This window comes from Corylus avellana, chromosome 4 (assembly GCF_965113065.1).
Source record: "Corylus avellana chromosome 4, dhCorAvel1.hap1.2, whole genome shotgun sequence".
Taxonomy (NCBI): Eukaryota; Viridiplantae; Streptophyta; class Magnoliopsida; order Fagales; family Betulaceae; genus Corylus; species Corylus avellana.
This window is the reverse complement of record NC_142493.1, coordinates 28,804,328-28,823,582: the sequence shown is the minus strand read 5'-3', so window position 1 is coordinate 28,823,582 and position 19,255 is coordinate 28,804,328. Positions and strand designations below refer to the sequence as shown.

Below are 19,255 nucleotides of genomic sequence, written 5' to 3'. Positions count from 1 at the left end.
CCCGTCCCCTCTCAACCCCTACAAATACGCTGGAGCCTCTACAACTACTGAGCAAAACACAATATGGTATCTTCCAAAGAGGAAAGCCCGGTCTACGGGGTTCGCCTTTCCTCCGTTGGTCCGAGCCGGTGGACGGGGTCCGGCGTGGTTCACGAGCTGAGTGGCATGGACTTGGCCATGAAGCTCCACTATCTCAAATTGGTCTACTTCTTCAGCAGCCATGCAGCTGAAGGTGTAACCGTGGTGCGTTTGAAGGAAACCATATTCGAGTGGCTCAATCACAACTACTACACTAGTGGGCGCGTGTGGAGATCGGAGGAGTCTGGCCGGCCCTACATCAAGTGCAATGACTGTGGCTCCAGGTTCATCGAGGCCCAATGTGACAAAACCGTTGACCAATGGCTGGAGACCAAGGATTGGTCTCGCGACAACCTGCTTGTGTCCCAACAAGTCATTGGCCCTCAACTCTCTTTCTCTCCCCCACTTCTCATACAGGTACTATTTTCGCAAATTTTCCTTTGAAAAACGATGAAGAAAACTACTAATCATATATATTTACCATTTTGTTTTGCGCAGGTGACCCAATTCAAATGTGGGGGGATGTCACTGGGCCTCAGCTGGGCACATATCCTTGGAGATGCATTCTGTCTTTCAGATTTTATAAACGGATGGGGCCGGATCCTGGCTGGTATTCGGGCCAACAGCCCATCCAACTTTCACAAACCAGACCCACAGATTGAGAGACCCAAAAACCCGCCACCGCTTTCCGTGAAGCAGGTCGACCCGGTTGGAGACCATTGGATAACTGCCAATAACTGCAAAATGGACACATTTTCATTCCATGTAACCGCCAGCCAGTTAGCCATCCTTCAATCAAGCCCAAACCAAACGGACGAAATTCCAATATTTGAATCTCTTTGTGGCGTTATTTGGCAATGCTTTGCCAAAGTTAGAGAGGGGAAGGGTGAACCAAAAACGGTGACAATATGCAGAAAAGATCCGACCAGACCCACCAATGGGATTGTAACAAACAGTCAAATTATAAGCTCGATTAAGGCGGATTTTTCTGTAATGGAGACAAGCCCAAAGAAATTGGCAAAGTGGATACTTAATCAAGCTGTGGATGAAAGAAGGCAGATTGAAGAATTGGTGGAGAGCGATGGTGGGGTTTCAGATTTCATTGTATATGGAGCAAATTTGACGTTTGTGGACTTGGAAGAGGCTGAGTTTTACGGGCTGGAGTTGAATGGGCATAAACCGGATTGGGTGAGTTTCAGTGTACAAGGCGTGGGAGACGAAGGAGCTGTTTTGGTGTTCCCAGGGCGAACAGCTTGTGGCGAAGCAAGGGTCGTCACAATAATTCTTCCAGAAAATGAGGCATGGAAGCTGAAATCTGAGCTGGTGAAGAACGGGCTACTGTCTATTGTTTGAGGGTAATCTTGGTTAAGTGTGTGTTTATGTAAAATATCAAATCTTCTACAAAGTGACAGCTATTAAAATTGTGTAAACAAATCAAATTTAGACTTGAGTGTATTATTATATATTAATAATACTCTTTTCTAATCTTTGAAGGAATTAACTTCCAATGTTGTACCAATTATTTATTTATTTATTATTATTATTATTTGAGTACAATGAACAAAGAAACAACAACAAACGAAAAAGAAAAAATTAAAAAAGCCTAGTCTAAAGAACTGAAAGAAGGGGGTCGTTCCACCGACAACATGAATCGAGTTGAGAGGAGGGGGATAAAGGAAAAGTCAGAAAAAGATATGACTGCAACTCAGTGTGTCGCATAATAGGGGCATAATGTTGCACTTCTCTTAATTAATTAATCTTTGTAGCTGTCTAAAAACAAGAAGCTGAGATAACATCAGAAGTATAAAAAATAACAGAGAAAATCTTCCTGTCCTAGAAAAATGCCAGATGCTAGGGTGTAGTAAAGCCAACATACCAATTCTAGGACAGAAATTTCTGAAATTTTTTTTCTAACCTACTTTAATAAGTATCAAGTATATCTCTCATATGAGGTAGCACTTGTAGTTTTCACCGTATAGACTCTTTATGTGCAGCTCTCAACGAATAGGTGCTCCTATGATCATGTCTAGGTAAAATAGCTATAATTGGTCTCCCCGGCCTACCTTTTTTAAATAGAAAATATATATATATCATCTCTCACATATTTTTTTAATATTTTTAATAATCATTTATTGTCATTCTATTAAGTTAATAACCCAAGCGTCATTCTACTACAAATGTTCTCCAACTTCCACAAAAGACGGAGAAAACGATGCTGGTAGAGGTATAGCATGCTTTCTTTCTTGTTTTTTTTTAGCTGATAATCAAGTGGCTTCCTTAGAGCACTAGGAGCAACTTCCATTTGATCTTCCCTAAGTTTATGGAACATAACTACTTTTTGCTTCTTTATCAAAATACATTTCCCAATAGCTTACATTACTTTTCCGTATATCATTAAAATATTATTTATTTACAAAATATAAGTTTTTTACATACCCTCACATTTTTTACAAAAGTTCAACACAATCTTCAATGAAAAACAAAAATTTGAAAGAGGGGAGAGGAAAGAGAAATGTTTATATTAAAATAATATATAGAGAACTACTTTTGGTTCCCTACACATTGGGAAACACCATAGCTACCCAACGGTAGTGGTTAAATTTAAGGAAACTGATGTAGGCGAATTTTTGTTTTTTGAAATTTTTCTTAAATATAAGGAAGGAAATGTGCTATAGGACACCAATTGCTAGTGTTCTAAAAACAACTCCCAACCGTTAGCGTCTACCTAATAAATATGTTTGAAGTCGTCGATGTAATTTTTAGTTGATTTGGAAAGATATTGCAACAGATAGGTACTTCTACTAAAACAAAATTAATTTCATGCATTTATTATTCTGGTTAATGCTTTAAATGTGCTATTAAATATGTTTGTGCCTCCTCAAATTTTCCCATAACTAAGGGAATAGGATGCTATTCAGTTTAAAATGGATAAGGGGATATCCAGTTTATGGTTAAAATTTTTTAGAAGAAATCCTATAGTCACAAATTGGACACATGTCTTATTAACAAAAAATCATAATAAGCCACCCCCAATGGCATGCCAGGGGTGGCCAGACCACCCCATGTGGTGGTCCGGCCACTCCTAAGGGCCAACCCATTATTATTATTTTAATTTGACCCTTGGAGGTGGTCGGATCACCCTCGTTGGGCCTGGGGTTGGCTGGCCACCTATATATATATTTTTTATTATTTTAGTTTTTATTTATTTTTTAAGTATTAATTAATATTTTTTTATTTTTTTTATTAGTAGGACACGTGATACATTTGTGGCGCTAGGATTTCCTTAATCAACATTATGATTGCCTTACAACAACAGCTCTCTTTTCTTTTGTTTTGGTCCTAGGAGATGTAATAAAGCGTACATATATAATGATCAATTGCTATCAGATTAAATATGTTGGTGCGCGATTAGGATTTTTTACAGTTTTTTTTTAAAAAAAAAAAAAAATTGTAATTTCTAAATTACCTAAATTCAGATCTTTCGCTGCATCTAATGATTCAAAAAAAAAGCTAATTAAAAATGTGTTATTAAGAAAAAAAAATTGTTTCTAAACTTTTAAAGAGACGTTTTTCTTTAAAAATGAAAAAAAGCGTCAACTTTTTGCTTAAAACTTTCTATAACATAAAGGGCAAGAAGCAATATATTCAATTCTCATTGCTAATCTGGCACTTTTCTAATAAATAGTATTTTTCAAGCTATTTTATGCAATAAACGACTTGAATTTACGTAATTTTAAAAGTAAATTTTTTTTAAGGATTTTATGTTTGGTGGCTTCCTTCTTAAAATATAGGGATAAACACAAAACTAGTCTATATGATTAATCTAAATTACAACACCCTCGCTATAGTATTAAAATGAACTTAGATGTCATAGGGAATGTCCAAAAAAAAAAAAAAAAGTTAGTCCTTAGAGTCAAATTATGTTAAAACATTTCACGGATTCTGTTAGATGTCATTTTGAAATAATGCCTAAAATTTTAGAAATGATATTTAGTAGACTCTTGTACAATTATGAGAATGTGACAGTGAATATCAGTCATTAATTTTTATTTTTACAAGTCCTTGTTAATCCAAATGTTAATTTTCTCTCTCACACTAATAAAATTGTATAGCAATAGTATAAAAGTCTACTAAATAACATTCATAGTAAAATTTAGATCAACTAGTCCTGAATCCTCTGTATTTCCTTTGAAATTGAGAGGAGTTGGTCCCTTATTTTGCAATAATAGAATGATTATTACACCCTTTTTTTTTTTAAACCATTCTACTCTTTTAAAAAGGAGGACCCACTCCGCTCCGTTTCAATTGAAATGAAAAGGATCCTTCTCCGGTGTAGAAATGCAATAAATATGTGCCCAATCGTGTTGCGTACAGGTGCCGACCAATTGCAATACAACCCGCAATAAAAAATAGAAAGATTTTGAAATGGAGATATCCTTTTCCATCGTTTCGGGTGACACCAATTGCAATTTAATGGCCCATCAAAACTCCCACCGGTCACGGAAGCCTCCCGTCCCCTCTCAACCCCTACAAATACGCTGGAGCCTCTACAACTACTGAGCAAAACACAATATGGTATCTTCCAAAGAGGAAAGCCCGGTCTACGGGGTTCGCCTTTCCTCCGTTGGTCCGAGCCGGTGGACGGGGTCCGGCGTGGTTCACGAGCTGAGTGGCATGGACTTGGCCATGAAGCTCCACTATCTCAAATTGGTCTACTTCTTCAGCAGCCATGCAGCTGAAGGTGTAACCGTGGTGCGTTTGAAGGAAACCATATTCGAGTGGCTCAATCACAACTACTACACTAGTGGGCGCGTGTGGAGATCGGAGGAGTCTGGCCGGCCCTACATCAAGTGCAATGACTGTGGCTCCAGGTTCATCGAGGCCCAATGTGACAAAACCGTTGACCAATGGCTGGAGACCAAGGAATGGTCTCTTGACAACCTGCTTGTGTCCCAACAAGTCATTGGCCCTCAACTCTCTTTCTCTCCCCCACTTCTCATACAGGTACTATTTTCGCAAATTTTCCTTTGAAAAACGATGGAGAAAACTACTAATCATATATATTTACCATTTTGTTTTGCGCAGGTGACCCAGTTCAAATGTGGGGGGATGTCACTGGGCCTGAGCTGGGCACATATCCTTGGAGATGCATTCTGTCTTTCAGATTTTATAAACGGATGGGGCCGGATCTTGGCTGGTATTCGGCCCAACAGCCCATCCAAATTTCACAAACCAGACCCACAGATTGAGAGACCCAAACACCCGCCACCGCTTTCCGTGAAGCAGGTCGACCCGGTTGGAGACCATTGGATAACTGCCGATAACTGCAAAATGGACACATGTTCATTCCATGTAACCGCCAGCCAGTTAGCCATCCTTCAATCAAGCCCAAACCAAACGGACGAAATTCCAATATTTGAATCGCTTTGTGGCGTTATTTGGCAATGCTTTGCCAAAGTTAGAGAGGGGAAGGGTGAACCAAAAACGGTGACAATATGCAGAAAAGATCCGACCAGACCCACCAACGGGATTGTAACAAACACTCAAATTATAAGCTCGATTAAGGCGGATTTTTCTGTAATGGAGACAAGCCCAAAGAAATTGGCAAAGTGGATACTTAATCAAGCTGTGGATGAAAGAGGGCAGATTGAAGAATTGGTGGAGAGCGATGGTGGGGTTTCAGATTTCATTGTATATGGAGCAAATTTGACGTTTGTGGACTTGGAAGAGGCTGAGTTTTACGGGCTGGAGTTGAATGGGCATAAACCGGATTGGGTGAGTTTCAGTGTACAAGGCGTGGGAGACGAAGGAGCTGTTTTGGTGTTCCCAGGGCGAAAAGATTGTGGCGAAGCAAGGGTCGTCACAATAATTCTTCCAGAAAATGAGGCATGGAAGCTGAAATCTGAGCTGGTGAAGAACGGGCTACTGTCTATTGTTTGAGGGTAATCTTGGTTAAGTGTGTGTTTGTGTAAAATATCAAATCTTTTACAAAGTGACAGCTATTAAAATTGTGTAAACAAATAAAATTTAGACTTGAGTGTATTATATATTAATAATACTCTTTTCTAATCTTTTAAGGAATTAACTTCCAATGTTGTACCAATTATTTATTTATTTATTATTGTTATTATTATTATTTGAGTACAATGAACAAAGAAACAACAACAAACGAAAAAGAAAAAATTAAAAAAGCCTAGTCTAAAGAACTGAAAAAAGGGGGTCGTTCCACCGACAACATGAATCGAGTTGAGAGGAGGGGGATAAAGGAAAAGGCAGAAAAATATATATATGACTGCAACTCATAGTGTCGCATAATAGGGGCATAATGTTGCACTTCTCTTAATTAATCTTTCTAGCTGTCTAAAAACAAGAAGCTAGATAACATTATAAGTATAAAAAATAGGAAAATGTTAAGGTCACAACATAAATCTAATTTATGGTCAACTTCTCTTCTACGCGTCATTTTATAAAAATAAAAAAAATTGATAGAGAAGATTTTGGGATTTTGAAAATTTGGGAAAAAAAGACAATTTGTTTGGTTTAAAATTCAAATTTTTTTTACACGTAGGAGAGAAGTTGGCCATAAGTTGGGTTTGTGCTGTGTCCGTATCAAACCTCTAAAAAATAACATAGAAAATCTTCCTGTCCTAGAAAAATGCTAGATGCTAGGGTGTAGTAAAGCCAACATACCAGTTCTAGGACAGAAATTTTTGAAATTTTTTTTTTCTAACCTACTTTAATAAGTATCAAGTATATCTCTAACATGAGGGAGCACCTGTAGTTTTCACCGTCTAGGCCCCTTCTGTGCGGCTCTTAACAAATAGGTGCTACTATGATCATGCCCAGGTAAAATAGCTACAATTGGTCTCACCGGCCTACTTTTTTTGAATATATATATATATATATCATCTCTCACATATTTTATATATATATATCTCTCACATATTTTTTTAATATTTTTAATAATCATTTATTGTCATTATATTAAGTTAATAACCCAAGAGTCATTCTACTACAAATGTTCTCCAACTTCCACAAAAGACGGAGAAAACAATGCTGGTAGAGGTCTAGCATGCTTTCTTTCTTGTTTTTTTTTTTACGCTGATAATCAAGTGGCTTCCTTAGAGCACTAGGAGCAACTTCCATTTGATCTTCTCTAAGTTTAGGGAACATAACTACTTTTTGCTTATTTGTCAAAATATATTTTATAGTAGTTTACATTACTTTTCTCTATACCATTCAAATATTATTTATTTATAAAATATAAGTTTTCTAGATACCCTCACATTTTTTACAAAATTTCAACATAATCCTTAATGAAAGACAAAAAGATGAAAGAGGAGATAGATGAAAGAGAAATGTTTATACTAAAATAATGTATAGGAAATCAAAGGTTCCCTATACATTATTTTAATATAAACATTTCTATTTCGTCTCTTCTTTTATCTTTTTGTCTATACATTGGGAAACACCGTAGCTACCCAACGGTAGTGATTAAATTTAAGGAAACTGATATTGGTGAATTTTTGTAATTTTTTTTTGAAATTTTTCTTAAATATAAGGAAGAAAATGTGCTATAAAATGCCTGCTGCTAGTGCTAGTGTTCTAATTAAAAACAACTCCCAACCGTAAACGTCCACCTAATGTCCACCTAATAAATATGTTTGAAGAAGTCGATGTAATTTTTAGTTGATTTGGAAAGTTATTGCAACAGATAGGTACTTTTACTAAAACACAATTAATTTCATGCATTTATTATTCTGGTTAATGCTTTAAATGTGCTATTAAATATGTTTGCGCCTCCTCAATTTTTTCAATAACTAAGAGTATAGGATTTTCTCTAGTTCAAAATGAATCGGAGAATATCTAGTTCATGACAAGAATTTCTGAGAAAAAATTATAGAGTCATAAATATGACACATATCCCATTAACAAAAAATCATAATAAGCCATCATCAATGGCTTATTATGATTACCTTACAACAATAGCTCTTTTTTCTTTGTTTTGGTCCCAGGAGATGTAACTTAGGAGTAATTTTAGATGGTTTATTTGTGTCACATTAAGAATGATGTAGCTATTAAAATCACACTTTAATCAAAATTCAATAATGATCAATCACAAGCCCAATGAGAATTTTAATAGCCACATCATTCTTAGTAGGCCATTTAAAATTACTCGCAACTCAGCATATATATATAATGATCAATCGCTGTCAGATTAAATATGTTGGTGTGCAATTAGGATTTTTTACAGTTTTTTTTTTAATATATATATATATATTGTAATTTCTAAATTACCTAAATTTAGATCTTTCGTTGCATCCAATGATTCGAAAAAAAAAAAAAAGCCAATTAAAAATGTGTTATTAAGAAAAGAAAAAAAAAATTGTTTCTTCACTTTTAAAGAGACGCTTTTCTTTAAAAATAAAAAAAGTGTTAAAACTTTCTATAACATAAAGGGCAAGAAGCAATATATTCAATTCTCATTGCTAATATGTCACTTTTCTAATAAATAGTATTTTTCAAGCTATTTTATGCAATAAACGACTTGAATTTATGTAATTTTAAAAGCAAAATTTTTTTAAGGATTTTATGTTTGGTGGCTTCCTTCTTAAAATATAGGGATAAACACAAAACTAGTCTATATGATTAATCTAAATTACAACTCGCCCACTATAGTATTAAAATGAACTTAGATGTCATAGGGAATGTCTTTAAAAAAAAAAAAGTTAGTCCTTAGAGAAAAATTATGTTAAAACATTTCACGGATTCCGTTAGGTGTCATTTTGAAATAATGCCTAAAATTTGAGAAATAATATTTAGTAAACTTTCGTACAATTATGATAATGTGACAGTGAATATCGGCCATTGATTTTTATTTTTACAAGTTCTTATTGATCGAAATGTTAATTTTCACTCTCACACCAATAAAATTGTATAGCAAAAGTATAAAAATCTACTAAATAATATTCATCATAAAATTTAGACCAATTGGGCCTGGATCCTCTTTATTTCCTTTGAAATGGAGAGGTACTGGTCCTTATTTTACAAACAATTTCTTTTTTTTGGACCATTGTACTCTTTTAAAAAGGAGGACCAGCTCCGCTCTGTTTCAATTGAAATAGAAAGGATCCTTCTCCGATGTAGAAATGCAATAAATATGTGCCAATCGTGTTGGGTACAGGTACCGACCAATTGCAATAAAACCCGCAATAAAGGCCCATAAAAACTCCCACCGGTCATGCAAATATCAAATTTCTCTTGCCCGCTCAACCCCTCTACATATATGCTACAGAGATCTTCATCGACAGCTGAGACACACAGCAGAAGCCAAACCATGGTATCTACCAAAGAAGAAGACCTGATCTATGGCGTTCGCCATACCTCCGTTGGACCGAGCCGATCGACGGGGTCCGGCGTGGTTCATGTGCTAAGTGGCATGGACTTGGCCATGAAGCTCCACTATCTCAAAGGGGTCTACTTCTTCAACAGCCACGCAGTTGAAGGACTAACCGTGGTGCGCTTGAAGGAAACCATGTTCGAGTGGCTTAATCACTACTACTACACCAGTGGCCGGCTCTGGAGATCGGTGGAGTCTGGCCGGCCGTACATCAAGTGCAATGACTGTGGGTCCAGGTTCATCGAGGCCCAATGTGACAAAACGGTTGAGGAATGGCTGGAGACGAGGGATTGGTCCCTTGAAAAGCTGCTTGTGTCCCAACAAGTAATCGGACCTGAACTCTCATTCTCTCCCCCACTTCTAATGCAGGTACTATTTAGTATTTTCGCAAATTTTACTTTGAAAAACATAAACTACTTTTTAGATTCCATTTGTTTGAAAAATATCTTTCGTATATTCGGGTGTTCGGTGCCGTGTAAAACAATAATCAATGAAAAATATTTTTCATTTGAACAATTTTTGTTTTTTTTTTTAAAAAAAGATTTTGAAAATGGTTTCCATTTTTTAAAATCGTAAACTATTTTTCGAGTTTGAGCATCCCATTCTCAAATCAACGGACTCTACCAAGACCCGCTTGGGACCTACCGCGACTCACTCAAGACCTGTTTGGGACTCGCCTGGGACTTGCCCAGGACCCGACATCGGACAACGTTTTGGACAAAAAACATTTTCTTGAAAAGTGTTTTCTTAGAAAAGATATTCTAGTATTTGGCATGTACAATAAATAGGGCGGGGTTCTAGTCAGGTCGGAAAATGTTTTCAGTATATAGAAAACATTTTCCTATATTTAATGTGTATACAAAATCATATTAAACTCTAAATTATAAATCTCTTTTGGGTCTTGGTGAGGTCCTGGATGGATCCTGGTGAGTCCTGATCGAGTCTCAGGCAAGTCACTATGGGTCCCGGCGAGACTCGTTTAGGACACTTCTAAGACTTGGTTCGAATATTTTTGTAATTTTGAGTTTAATATGATTTAATGAAATTAGACTATACATATTGGCACGATATGTATAGTCTAATTTTTCGTATGCGACAAATACCATAAAATGTTTTTCAGAAAAATTCTTTTCTAAGAAAATATTTTCTGTATTTTTCAACGAAAGGCATCTTACGTCGAAACAAATGGAGGCTTAGTATACAAATCATATTTACCATTTTGTTTTGCACAGGTGACCCAGTTCAAATGTGGGGGGATGTCACTGGGCCTGAGCTGGGCACATATCCTTGGAGATGCATTCTGTCTTTCAGATTTTATAAACGGATGGGGCCGGATCTTGGCTGGTATTCGGCCCAACAGCCCATCCAAATTTCACAAACCAGACCCACAGATTGAGAGACCCAAACACCCGCCACCGCTTTCCGTGAAGCAGGTCGACCCGGTTGGAGACCATTGGATAACTGCCGATAACTGCAAAATGGACACATTTTCATTCCATGTAACCGCCAGCCAGTTGGCCATCCTTCAATCAAGCCCAAACCAAACGGACGAAATTCCAATATTTGAATCTCTTTGTGGCGTTATTTGGCAATGCTTTGCCAAAGTTAGAGAGGGGAAGGGTGAACCAAAAACGGTGACAATATGCAGAAAAGATCCGACCAGACCCACCAATGGGATTGTAACAAACAGTCAAATTATAAGCTCGATTAAGGCGGATTTTTCTGTAATGGAGACAAGCCCAAAGAAATTGGCAAAGTGGATACTTAATCAAGCTGTGGATGAAAGAAGGCAGATTGAAGAATTGGTGGAGAGCGATGGTGGGGTTTCAGATTTCATTGTATATGGAGCAAATTTGACGTTTGTGGACTTGGAAGAGGCTGAGTTTTACGGGCTGGAGTTGAATGGGCATAAACCGGATTCGGTGAGTTTCAGTGTACAAGGCGTGGGAGACGAAGGAGCTGTTTTGGTGCTCCCAGGCCCAAAAGATTGTGGCGAAGGAAGGGTCGTCACAATAATTCTTTCGGAAAATGAAGTCCGGGAGCTGAAATCTGAGCTGGGGAAGAATGGTCTACTGTTTGAGGGTAATCTGTAGAGAATGGTATTTCAGTAATTTGCAGGTTTCGGGGAGGGATAGGAAATTCAGTAATGGGCCTTTATCCTTGGGCTACTTCAGTCTGTATCCAGAATTGTTTGTATAATTAAATCCACACACATATTATCTTGCCAACTCTCCAACCACCAAGAGAGTGCCCCACCAAATGCTTTCTTATGAGTCCTAACACACTTCATTTCACATCTGCCGACTGCAACTTCCAAGAGCCAAGTCAATTTCTAAAAGGCTGACAAGTTTCCTTCAAGTTGTTGGACGACATGGATCGATATCTCCTTCCACTACTTTAAATTAAATGGTTTATAAAGAATTACGGTTTCATACGAGAATCTCATACTTTAAATAATTAAAGAGAATCTCTTCTTACGGTGCAGTAGAAAAATGAGCTTCTAGATATTACGGTGCAGTAAAAAAGAAAAGAAAAAAAAGTACAAAATTAAATGGTAGAAGACGAAAGAGAGTTTTTCAGCCAAAGATATACTGCCAAACTAATGATTTGACAAGTAATAATAATAGACAGATAGGATAAGGATCCACAGGGACAAACATAGAGCACAAAACGCAGAGACATCAGTAACTTGATTCAGACTTTGGGTACCCAAGTTGCCCAAACCAGACAAATACATGTACCTCAAGGAATGAGTCAAGAAGATCATCCTCATCCTAGTATCAAGCTTTGGTTTTAAAATGATTTTGAGTCAAAACGGATTAAAAGCTTGGTTTTTTTAAATGGTAATTATCATGTTTAAATTAGGTAATTTAATATTTATCATTTTAATATTATCTACAAGAACCTTTTGCAAGCTGACATAAAGCATTTACTATAAAAGAGCTAAATATTATTTTTATTTAAAATGACTCTTCAAATTTATAAAAAACTTTCTACATTGGATTAGCAAAAAAAGAAAAAAACTAAATCTAACAGCACTTTTCAATGAAACTATTTTATTTTTTATTGTTTCACTCATCTGTTTTTTTTTTTTTTTTTTTTTTTTCTCAAATATTTTCTCACTTTTCAAGGAGTGATTGGTTGTTTTTTGTGTTTTTTTTCATGGAAATGGTTTTTTGAATTAAAATTAATAAAAAATTTAAAATGAAATATTATTTTAATAGAATAAATAGAAATATAGCTAATCGGATGTAGATGCATTTAAAAATTTATTAGCTAAACTAGATAAAAGTGAGTTTGAAGAGCCATTTTACATAAAAAATTGGTTCCTCCATTGTGAATGCTCTTAGCAAATAAAACATCTTCAACCTGACCTCAATTATTAGGGGTGGATGCCGGTCGATTTTTGGCCTTTTCGACAACCAGACCCGACCAGACCCCAATGGGTTTAAAAAACCCTACCGGAAAACCGGGGATTTGCCCACTCCTAACAATTATTTTGTCCTTTCTTCTCTTGTATAAATGGAAGACAATAAACTAGATCGAATTAAATAACAAAAACAGATTATCATTCATTAAAGTGTTGCTCACGTGACGAAGAGTTATTCAAGTCCAATTATATTGCCATTTGCATACGATATGACAGCTCAAACGTAGGCCATGTAAATCTTTTTCTTTTTTTTTTTTTTGGTAAAGTCCACATACCCCCCTCAAACTACCACTCAATTGATAATGTCCCCCCTAAACTTTCAATTGTGACAATGTCCCTCCCAAAGTACCCAAACATTGTCAATGTCCCCCCCAAGACTAGCCATAGGACAAAAATGCTCCTATAGATTTCTCATTAAGACAAAAATACCCCTATAAAGTCAAAAAAAAAATTGATTTGTTAATAAACAAAAAATTTTAATTGAAAGATAATATTTAAAAAAAAAAAACAATTTTTTTTAAACAAAATTTTTTATTTTTTTTTAAACGGAAATTTTTATTCTTAAAAAAAAAAAACTAATTTTTTTATTTAGTTTTAAAAAACAAAAAATTTCATTTTATTAAACGAAAATTTTATTTTTTTAAACGTAAATTTTTATTTAAATAAAATTATAAAACAAAAATTTTTTAAAAAAAAAAAACGAAAAATTTCAATTTTTATAAAAAAAAAAAAAAAATCGAAATTCTTTTAATTTTTTTCTTATAAAATTGATTTTTAAAAAAAAAAAAAAAAAATTGGCCATCGTTTGGATTTTTTTTTTTCTTTTTTTTTTTTGGTTAGTTTTAGGTTTAATTTTTCTAGAAGTTTTAGTTTTTTTTTTTTCTTTTTTTTTTTTAAATTTTACTAAGGGTAATTTTGTCATTGGGGGGAACATTGACAATTTTTGATAATTTGGGGGGGACATTGTCACAATTGAAAGTTTGGGAGAGACATTGTCAATTGAGTGGTAGTTTGAGGGGGTTAAGTGGACTTTCCCTTTTTTTTTTTCTTTTTCTTTTTAAGGTGTAGGCCATGTAAATCAAATTGGTAGGACTTGACTTTTTTGAAATTGTGTGTGAAAACAAAACCTATGTACGTAGAAAAAAAAAACAGTTGGCCATTTTGAGAGAAAAAAGTAAAAAAAAAAGTATTTTGAATTTTTTTTATCAAGCATGTAAACTTTTTATTTGGCACAATTTTTGAAGTATTTAAAATACTTTTTATCTTCCATTCCAAACATGCTCTTATCTTAGCTTTCAGGACGAGAATGATAAATTTTTGCTTTCAGAGCCAAGGAATAAGAGTTACTTATACATTTGTATGAGTCTGTCTGGTGCACATTTGTTATCTAAACTGAAATCTAGTCATGAGATAATAGATTATTAGATTCTGGATTGTTATACGTTATCTTTGACGCTTGTAATCTTGTAGTTTCGGCTATGACTGTCTCAGAGGTTTGCTCTGTATTATATGAGTTTTATGCTCGTGTTATCAATTAATGAGACTATATATTTTCCTTTAAAAATGACTAGTATTGTTGTTAATTTTTTTTTAAGTAATCAAAGTTATATTAAAAAGCAAAAAAAGAGGAGTTCCATAGAATATACAAGTAGCTAAAGGAGAAGCATTGTCGTTAATTATACAAGGTTAAGTGTCAAATTCAACCCTACAAACACATAAACCAAAGGGAATTTTAAAGAAAAAGAAGAAAAATTGTTATACCTAATTAACTATTTGGTTGGCATAATCAAGGAGGTAATTGGATGATTACCCAAATGACAACTTTGAATTTCCGTGTGCTCCATAAGGTTAGAAGAAAATATATATATATACATACACAGAAAAACCAAGAGAAAGCAGAGCAGCTATATATATTTATTTATAATTCGTTGGCTGATTCATCCCTTCGCCTGCGCATTCGAGCTCCCCAGGACAGATTTCCTCTTGCAATATCCTTGTTCATGCTTTTTCTCTTCAGCTCTGACAGCTGAGATTGCCATCGGTTCTTCCACTCGCCTCTCTCTTCCATGCCCTGATCACCATGAAAAAAGCCATCAAAGATTTGCAAATCTTCGATTCCAGAGCAAAGGCCAGAACCATACTACATATTTATACCATTTCTTTAAATAAAGTAAATCAAATAACTAGAATAAAGTACATCAGAATCCAGAGAATACGCACACAATCATCCATGGCGTCCTAATTTTTTTATTATTTTTGTAATATTAAATCCCTGGGTAGTCCAACAGAGAGAGCAGGGAAGAAAAAAAGTTTTTAAAATACACACAAGAAAAGAAAAAAAACAAAAAACAAAAAACAAAATTAACGCCTGAAGATCTAACTCATAATAAATGATGATATGCACTGAAATCAAGATTACCATGAATGCAAAAGCAGAGTTCCCAAATTTGCCAAAAGTCCAGACCCCATCGAAATCCGTACAGAGATACAGATTAACAAAACAGATTATATACCCAATTATTAAAATATCAATATAGCAATTTCCCCAGAAAGTAAAACAATTAAAACAACGGCTCAGACACCCACATCGATTCAGAACAAAAATGGTCAAATCCCTAGATTCCCACTAAAGAATCAACACAGAAAAAAAAAATAAACAAACAAAAAATCATCTTTATTATTATTTTTTTTCTAAAAAATTAAACCAATTAAACAAAATCTCGAAAACCCACATCAATTCAGGCAAGAATTTACACAGAAGAAAAAGCCAGCATAACAAAAATTGGAAAATACCAAATATCCTGAAGAAAAAAAAAAAAATCCCACAGAAAACACAAACCTCGTCGCTCTGGTAGCGTCTTCGAGCCGAGAACGCGAGCTGGAGACCCTTGGCCATGTCTCGATCATAGAGAGCTCTGCTTCTGGGATCCGACAAGATCTCGTAGGCCTCCTGGACCAGGATAAACCGCTTGGTGTACTCCTCGACCCGACCAGGCGGCGACACGTCCGGGTGGTATTTACGGGCGAGCTGCTTGTACGCCTGCTTGATTTCCACCAAGGATCCGGACTCGGGTATGCCCAGCAGCTCGTAGAAGCTCGACCCGGCGGCGGCCTCTTCGGTCACGAACCCATCGTTGATGGTGGCCCTGGCCTTGGCCCTGAGCGACCCAGGACGTCCCCGGGGCGATGATACGAGTTTGACGGGGAAGAAATACGTGGAGGAGAATGGTAAGCGTGTTTTCGGGTCGGATATGGATATGGGTGTGGGTATTGGAGCCAATCCACAGCAACGCATCTCTTCGCTTTTCTGTATTTCTGTGTGTGTGTTGAGACGATGGGTTCTCTTTCGTATTGTTTTGCCTCTTCTTTATATGTTTACCACCGAATTATTTTCTTTTTCTTTTTCTTTTATTTTATTTTAATTTTTGTGTTGGGTAAAGTTGGGGGCAGAGAAGTGGGGACAGGAAGTCGCTTTATGGGGCAGCCGGAAACGAAAGGCATTTATACTGTGTTTGTTTGTAAATTAACCATCACAAGTATGAGATTCCAATGATTTCTAATAAGGGTTAAATACTCTATATCTCACAGGTTTTTTAACTTTATTTTTTCTTTCTTGAGATTTCATTTTTATTACAGGAGATCCCTATAGTTTTGATAAGTGATCAAATTAGTCTATTCGTTAGTTAACCGTTAGGATTGACACGTAGACCAATCAGATGTCGACACGTGGCACATATTTAATTTAAAAAAATTTTAAAAAAAAAATTAAATATGTGCCACGTGTCGACGTCTGATTGGTCCACGTGTCGATGTCTGATTGGTCCACGTGTCAGTCCTAACGGTCAACTAACGGATGGACTAACTTGGTCACTTATCAAAACCACAGAGACCTCCTGTGATAAAAATGAAACCACAAGAGGAAAAAAAATAAAGTTGGAAAACCTTAGAGGGGTATGGAGTATTTAACCCTTCTAATTCACTGGATTCTATCAACTTTTAATTTATCTTTTTTATTCCCATTAACATGATAAAATTGAATTATCTTATCCTTCTTTTGTAACGGTTTTATAACAATTTGAATTGATTGTTTATGATACCTAATTTCGTGCTATTGAACCAAGCGATGAGTCTCCTGCAAAACAAAGATGTACCTTTCACTTTTAGAGATTATCTTCTATTTGAAGCTTTTTAAAGACACTTTGGGCTTTTGGAAAAAATATACTCTTGTTTAAATTGGGCCTTCAGCTTTGAGCCCTAACCCTTTTTTTTAAAAAAAAAAAAACTAAGGATATAGGCTTATAGCTAAATGAATAAATATGAAATTAGGGTTTTAATGAAGTCAAGATGTTTAATTATGTCTCGAATACAAGCTGAGATTAAACTCATCATCGAACTAGATTACATGATCAATCTAATTGATTTGTTTTTCCAAATTACTTCGAACGTATTTGCGAGTTTGTACGATTTACTTACTTAATCTCGAGTATATATAATTAAAAATAGGATTTTCTCTCATCTTTTAAATGACTATAAAATTTATATGAGTTTACATGAATTGATCGGAATTAAGGTATTTGTTTAAACTTGATTGGTGCTCTTAAAATAATAATCTCTAATGGCAATTAAGGGTTAAAATCATCTCTTAAAGTTGTTAGCAAATTGCCTTTTCAAGTCTTCAAGAAGACAAATAGGATTAAATAATTCATGCGCAAAAAGGCATTTTGCCATTTTAATAATCTTCTTTCTTTGGTCCGAGGAGGTGGTGGGTCTCTTGGTTGATGGTAGCCCATCATCTACCCCAACAAATTAAAGAATAAATAAGAATTAGAATGATAATCCATCATGCTTTTTGTTGGTTAAACTACTCATACTTGTTGATTAGTATGGCGGCTTAGAAGTAGTAGGAAAAGGATGTTCTTCAATTCATTGTTAATTAGCTTTTTTTATGCCGCCGGAACACTTGTTGTGGGAAAAGGGTGTTCTTTATTTCAAGTTGGTATATATATATATTATTTATTTATTAGGTATGGATTAGGATCTCTTACAATTTTAAAGAAATAGTAGATTATTAAATTATGCTATTTTGGTCGTTTTTAGGCATCGAAATGCTTGAAAAATACTATCTATTAAAATTGTGGTATATTTCAGTTGAAAATTGAGTATATTTTCTTCACGTTTTTGCTCTCTATGCTATAAAAAAGCTTTAAGCAAAAAATTGTCTTTTTATTTTACGAAGAAGACGCGTCTCTACAAAAGTGTAGATGAAGCATTCTAGGAAGAAAATTCTTTTTGGTTACCTCTAGAACATGCCACATTTTCAATAAGTAGTATTTTTCAAACGTTTCGATGTCTAAAAATATCTAAATTATGTAATTCAAAAATAAAAAAATTGTAAGAAATCCTAATCCTCCTTAGCTTACCAAACTTATCATATTTTCTATACAAACGGACACCCATGAAGCAATTATATTGATGTCATAAAATAGAGACCTAGTCCTATCATACACTTTTTAGGGTAGGTATAGGCTTCTAAGGTCGAACCATCCCAAATCTCTGTTTCTCGTTCCCTACTTCTGCTCTTTCTTAAATTAGTTTAATATTTTAACATGGTATCATACCAATTTTTTATTGCATTATTTAAGGTGTTTGAAAACCATTACTATGTTGTTTTTCTTAAATTTCATGTGCTTTTGTGCTTGTTAGAACATTCCCAGCATACTCCTTATAAAAGAGTCTATTTTTTAAGTTTAGGAAATATGTCCAAAAAATCGCAAAAAAATTCAACGGCAGACTCCCTAAATGAACCTTAAACATTATGATTGCTACAGTGGAACCCAATGTTTCGGGTTCCACTATTGCAATCCTTATGATTATTAAAATAAAAACATGATTCTTTCTCTTCTTTTCTCTCTCTTCTCTCCTCTTATGTCTCATAATTATCTCTCATCTGTTCTATCATATATATATATATATATATAATATAAAAAAATAAATAAATATTTTAATGGTATAGAGAATGATTAAGGAAAGCTATTGGGGTATATTTTAACATAGAGAAGCAAAAAATAGTTTAAGGCCTCGTTTGGTTCGCGGAATGTCTAGTCCATTGAAAAATGATTAGCTACTACTTGGAATAGAAGAGTATGGAATAGATTAGTTATTCATATTCCATTGTTTGGTTGTAATGCTGGAATAGACTTGCTAATCATATTCTTTCGTTTGGTACAATGCAATATGTTGGTGAATAGAATGATATTGTGATCAAATTTCATAAAATACCTTATAATACAAATACAATTTATATTATTAAGAACTTTCATTTTTTTTAAAAAAAAATATATATATAT

General features: G+C 34.9%; 4 protein-coding genes across 4 annotated transcripts; 3 read left to right on the top strand and 1 right to left on the bottom strand.

Moving 5' to 3' along the window:
• On the top strand, positions 1-1,447 carry LOC132179211 (protein ECERIFERUM 26-like). Its single transcript, XM_059591879.2, is given in 3 exon segments — positions 1-495; positions 577-1,419; positions 1,421-1,447. Coding segments are annotated over 3 exon segments (1,302 nt in total). The 5' UTR covers positions 1-63.
• A 3,138-nt stretch (positions 1,448-4,585) lies between these two features.
• LOC132179140 (protein ECERIFERUM 26-like) lies at positions 4,586-6,034 on the top strand. Its single transcript, XM_059591787.2, is given in 3 exon segments — positions 4,586-5,082; positions 5,164-6,006; positions 6,008-6,034. Coding segments are annotated over 3 exon segments (1,302 nt in total). The 5' UTR covers positions 4,586-4,650.
• Positions 6,035-9,238: 3,204 nt separating this feature from the next.
• On the top strand, positions 9,239-11,706 carry LOC132177847 (protein ECERIFERUM 26-like). The gene is made up of 2 exons (XM_059590319.2): positions 9,239-9,847; positions 10,711-11,706. Exons 1-2 carry the CDS (start codon positions 9,320-9,322, stop codon positions 11,569-11,571), a joined length of 1,389 nt encoding a protein of 462 aa, XP_059446302.2. The 5' UTR covers positions 9,239-9,319; the 3' UTR covers positions 11,572-11,706.
• A 2,855-nt stretch (positions 11,707-14,561) lies between these two features.
• On the bottom strand, positions 14,562-16,267 carry LOC132179780 (chaperone protein dnaJ 20, chloroplastic). Its single transcript, XM_059592551.2, has 2 exons — positions 15,748-16,267; positions 14,562-14,979 (listed from the first exon to the last, which is right to left on the bottom strand). The coding sequence occupies exons 1-2, from the start codon at positions 16,201-16,203 to the stop codon at positions 14,827-14,829; spliced, it is 609 nt and encodes a 202-aa protein (XP_059448534.2). The 5' UTR covers positions 16,204-16,267; the 3' UTR covers positions 14,562-14,826.
• Between the last annotated feature and the right edge of the window lie 2,988 nt (positions 16,268-19,255).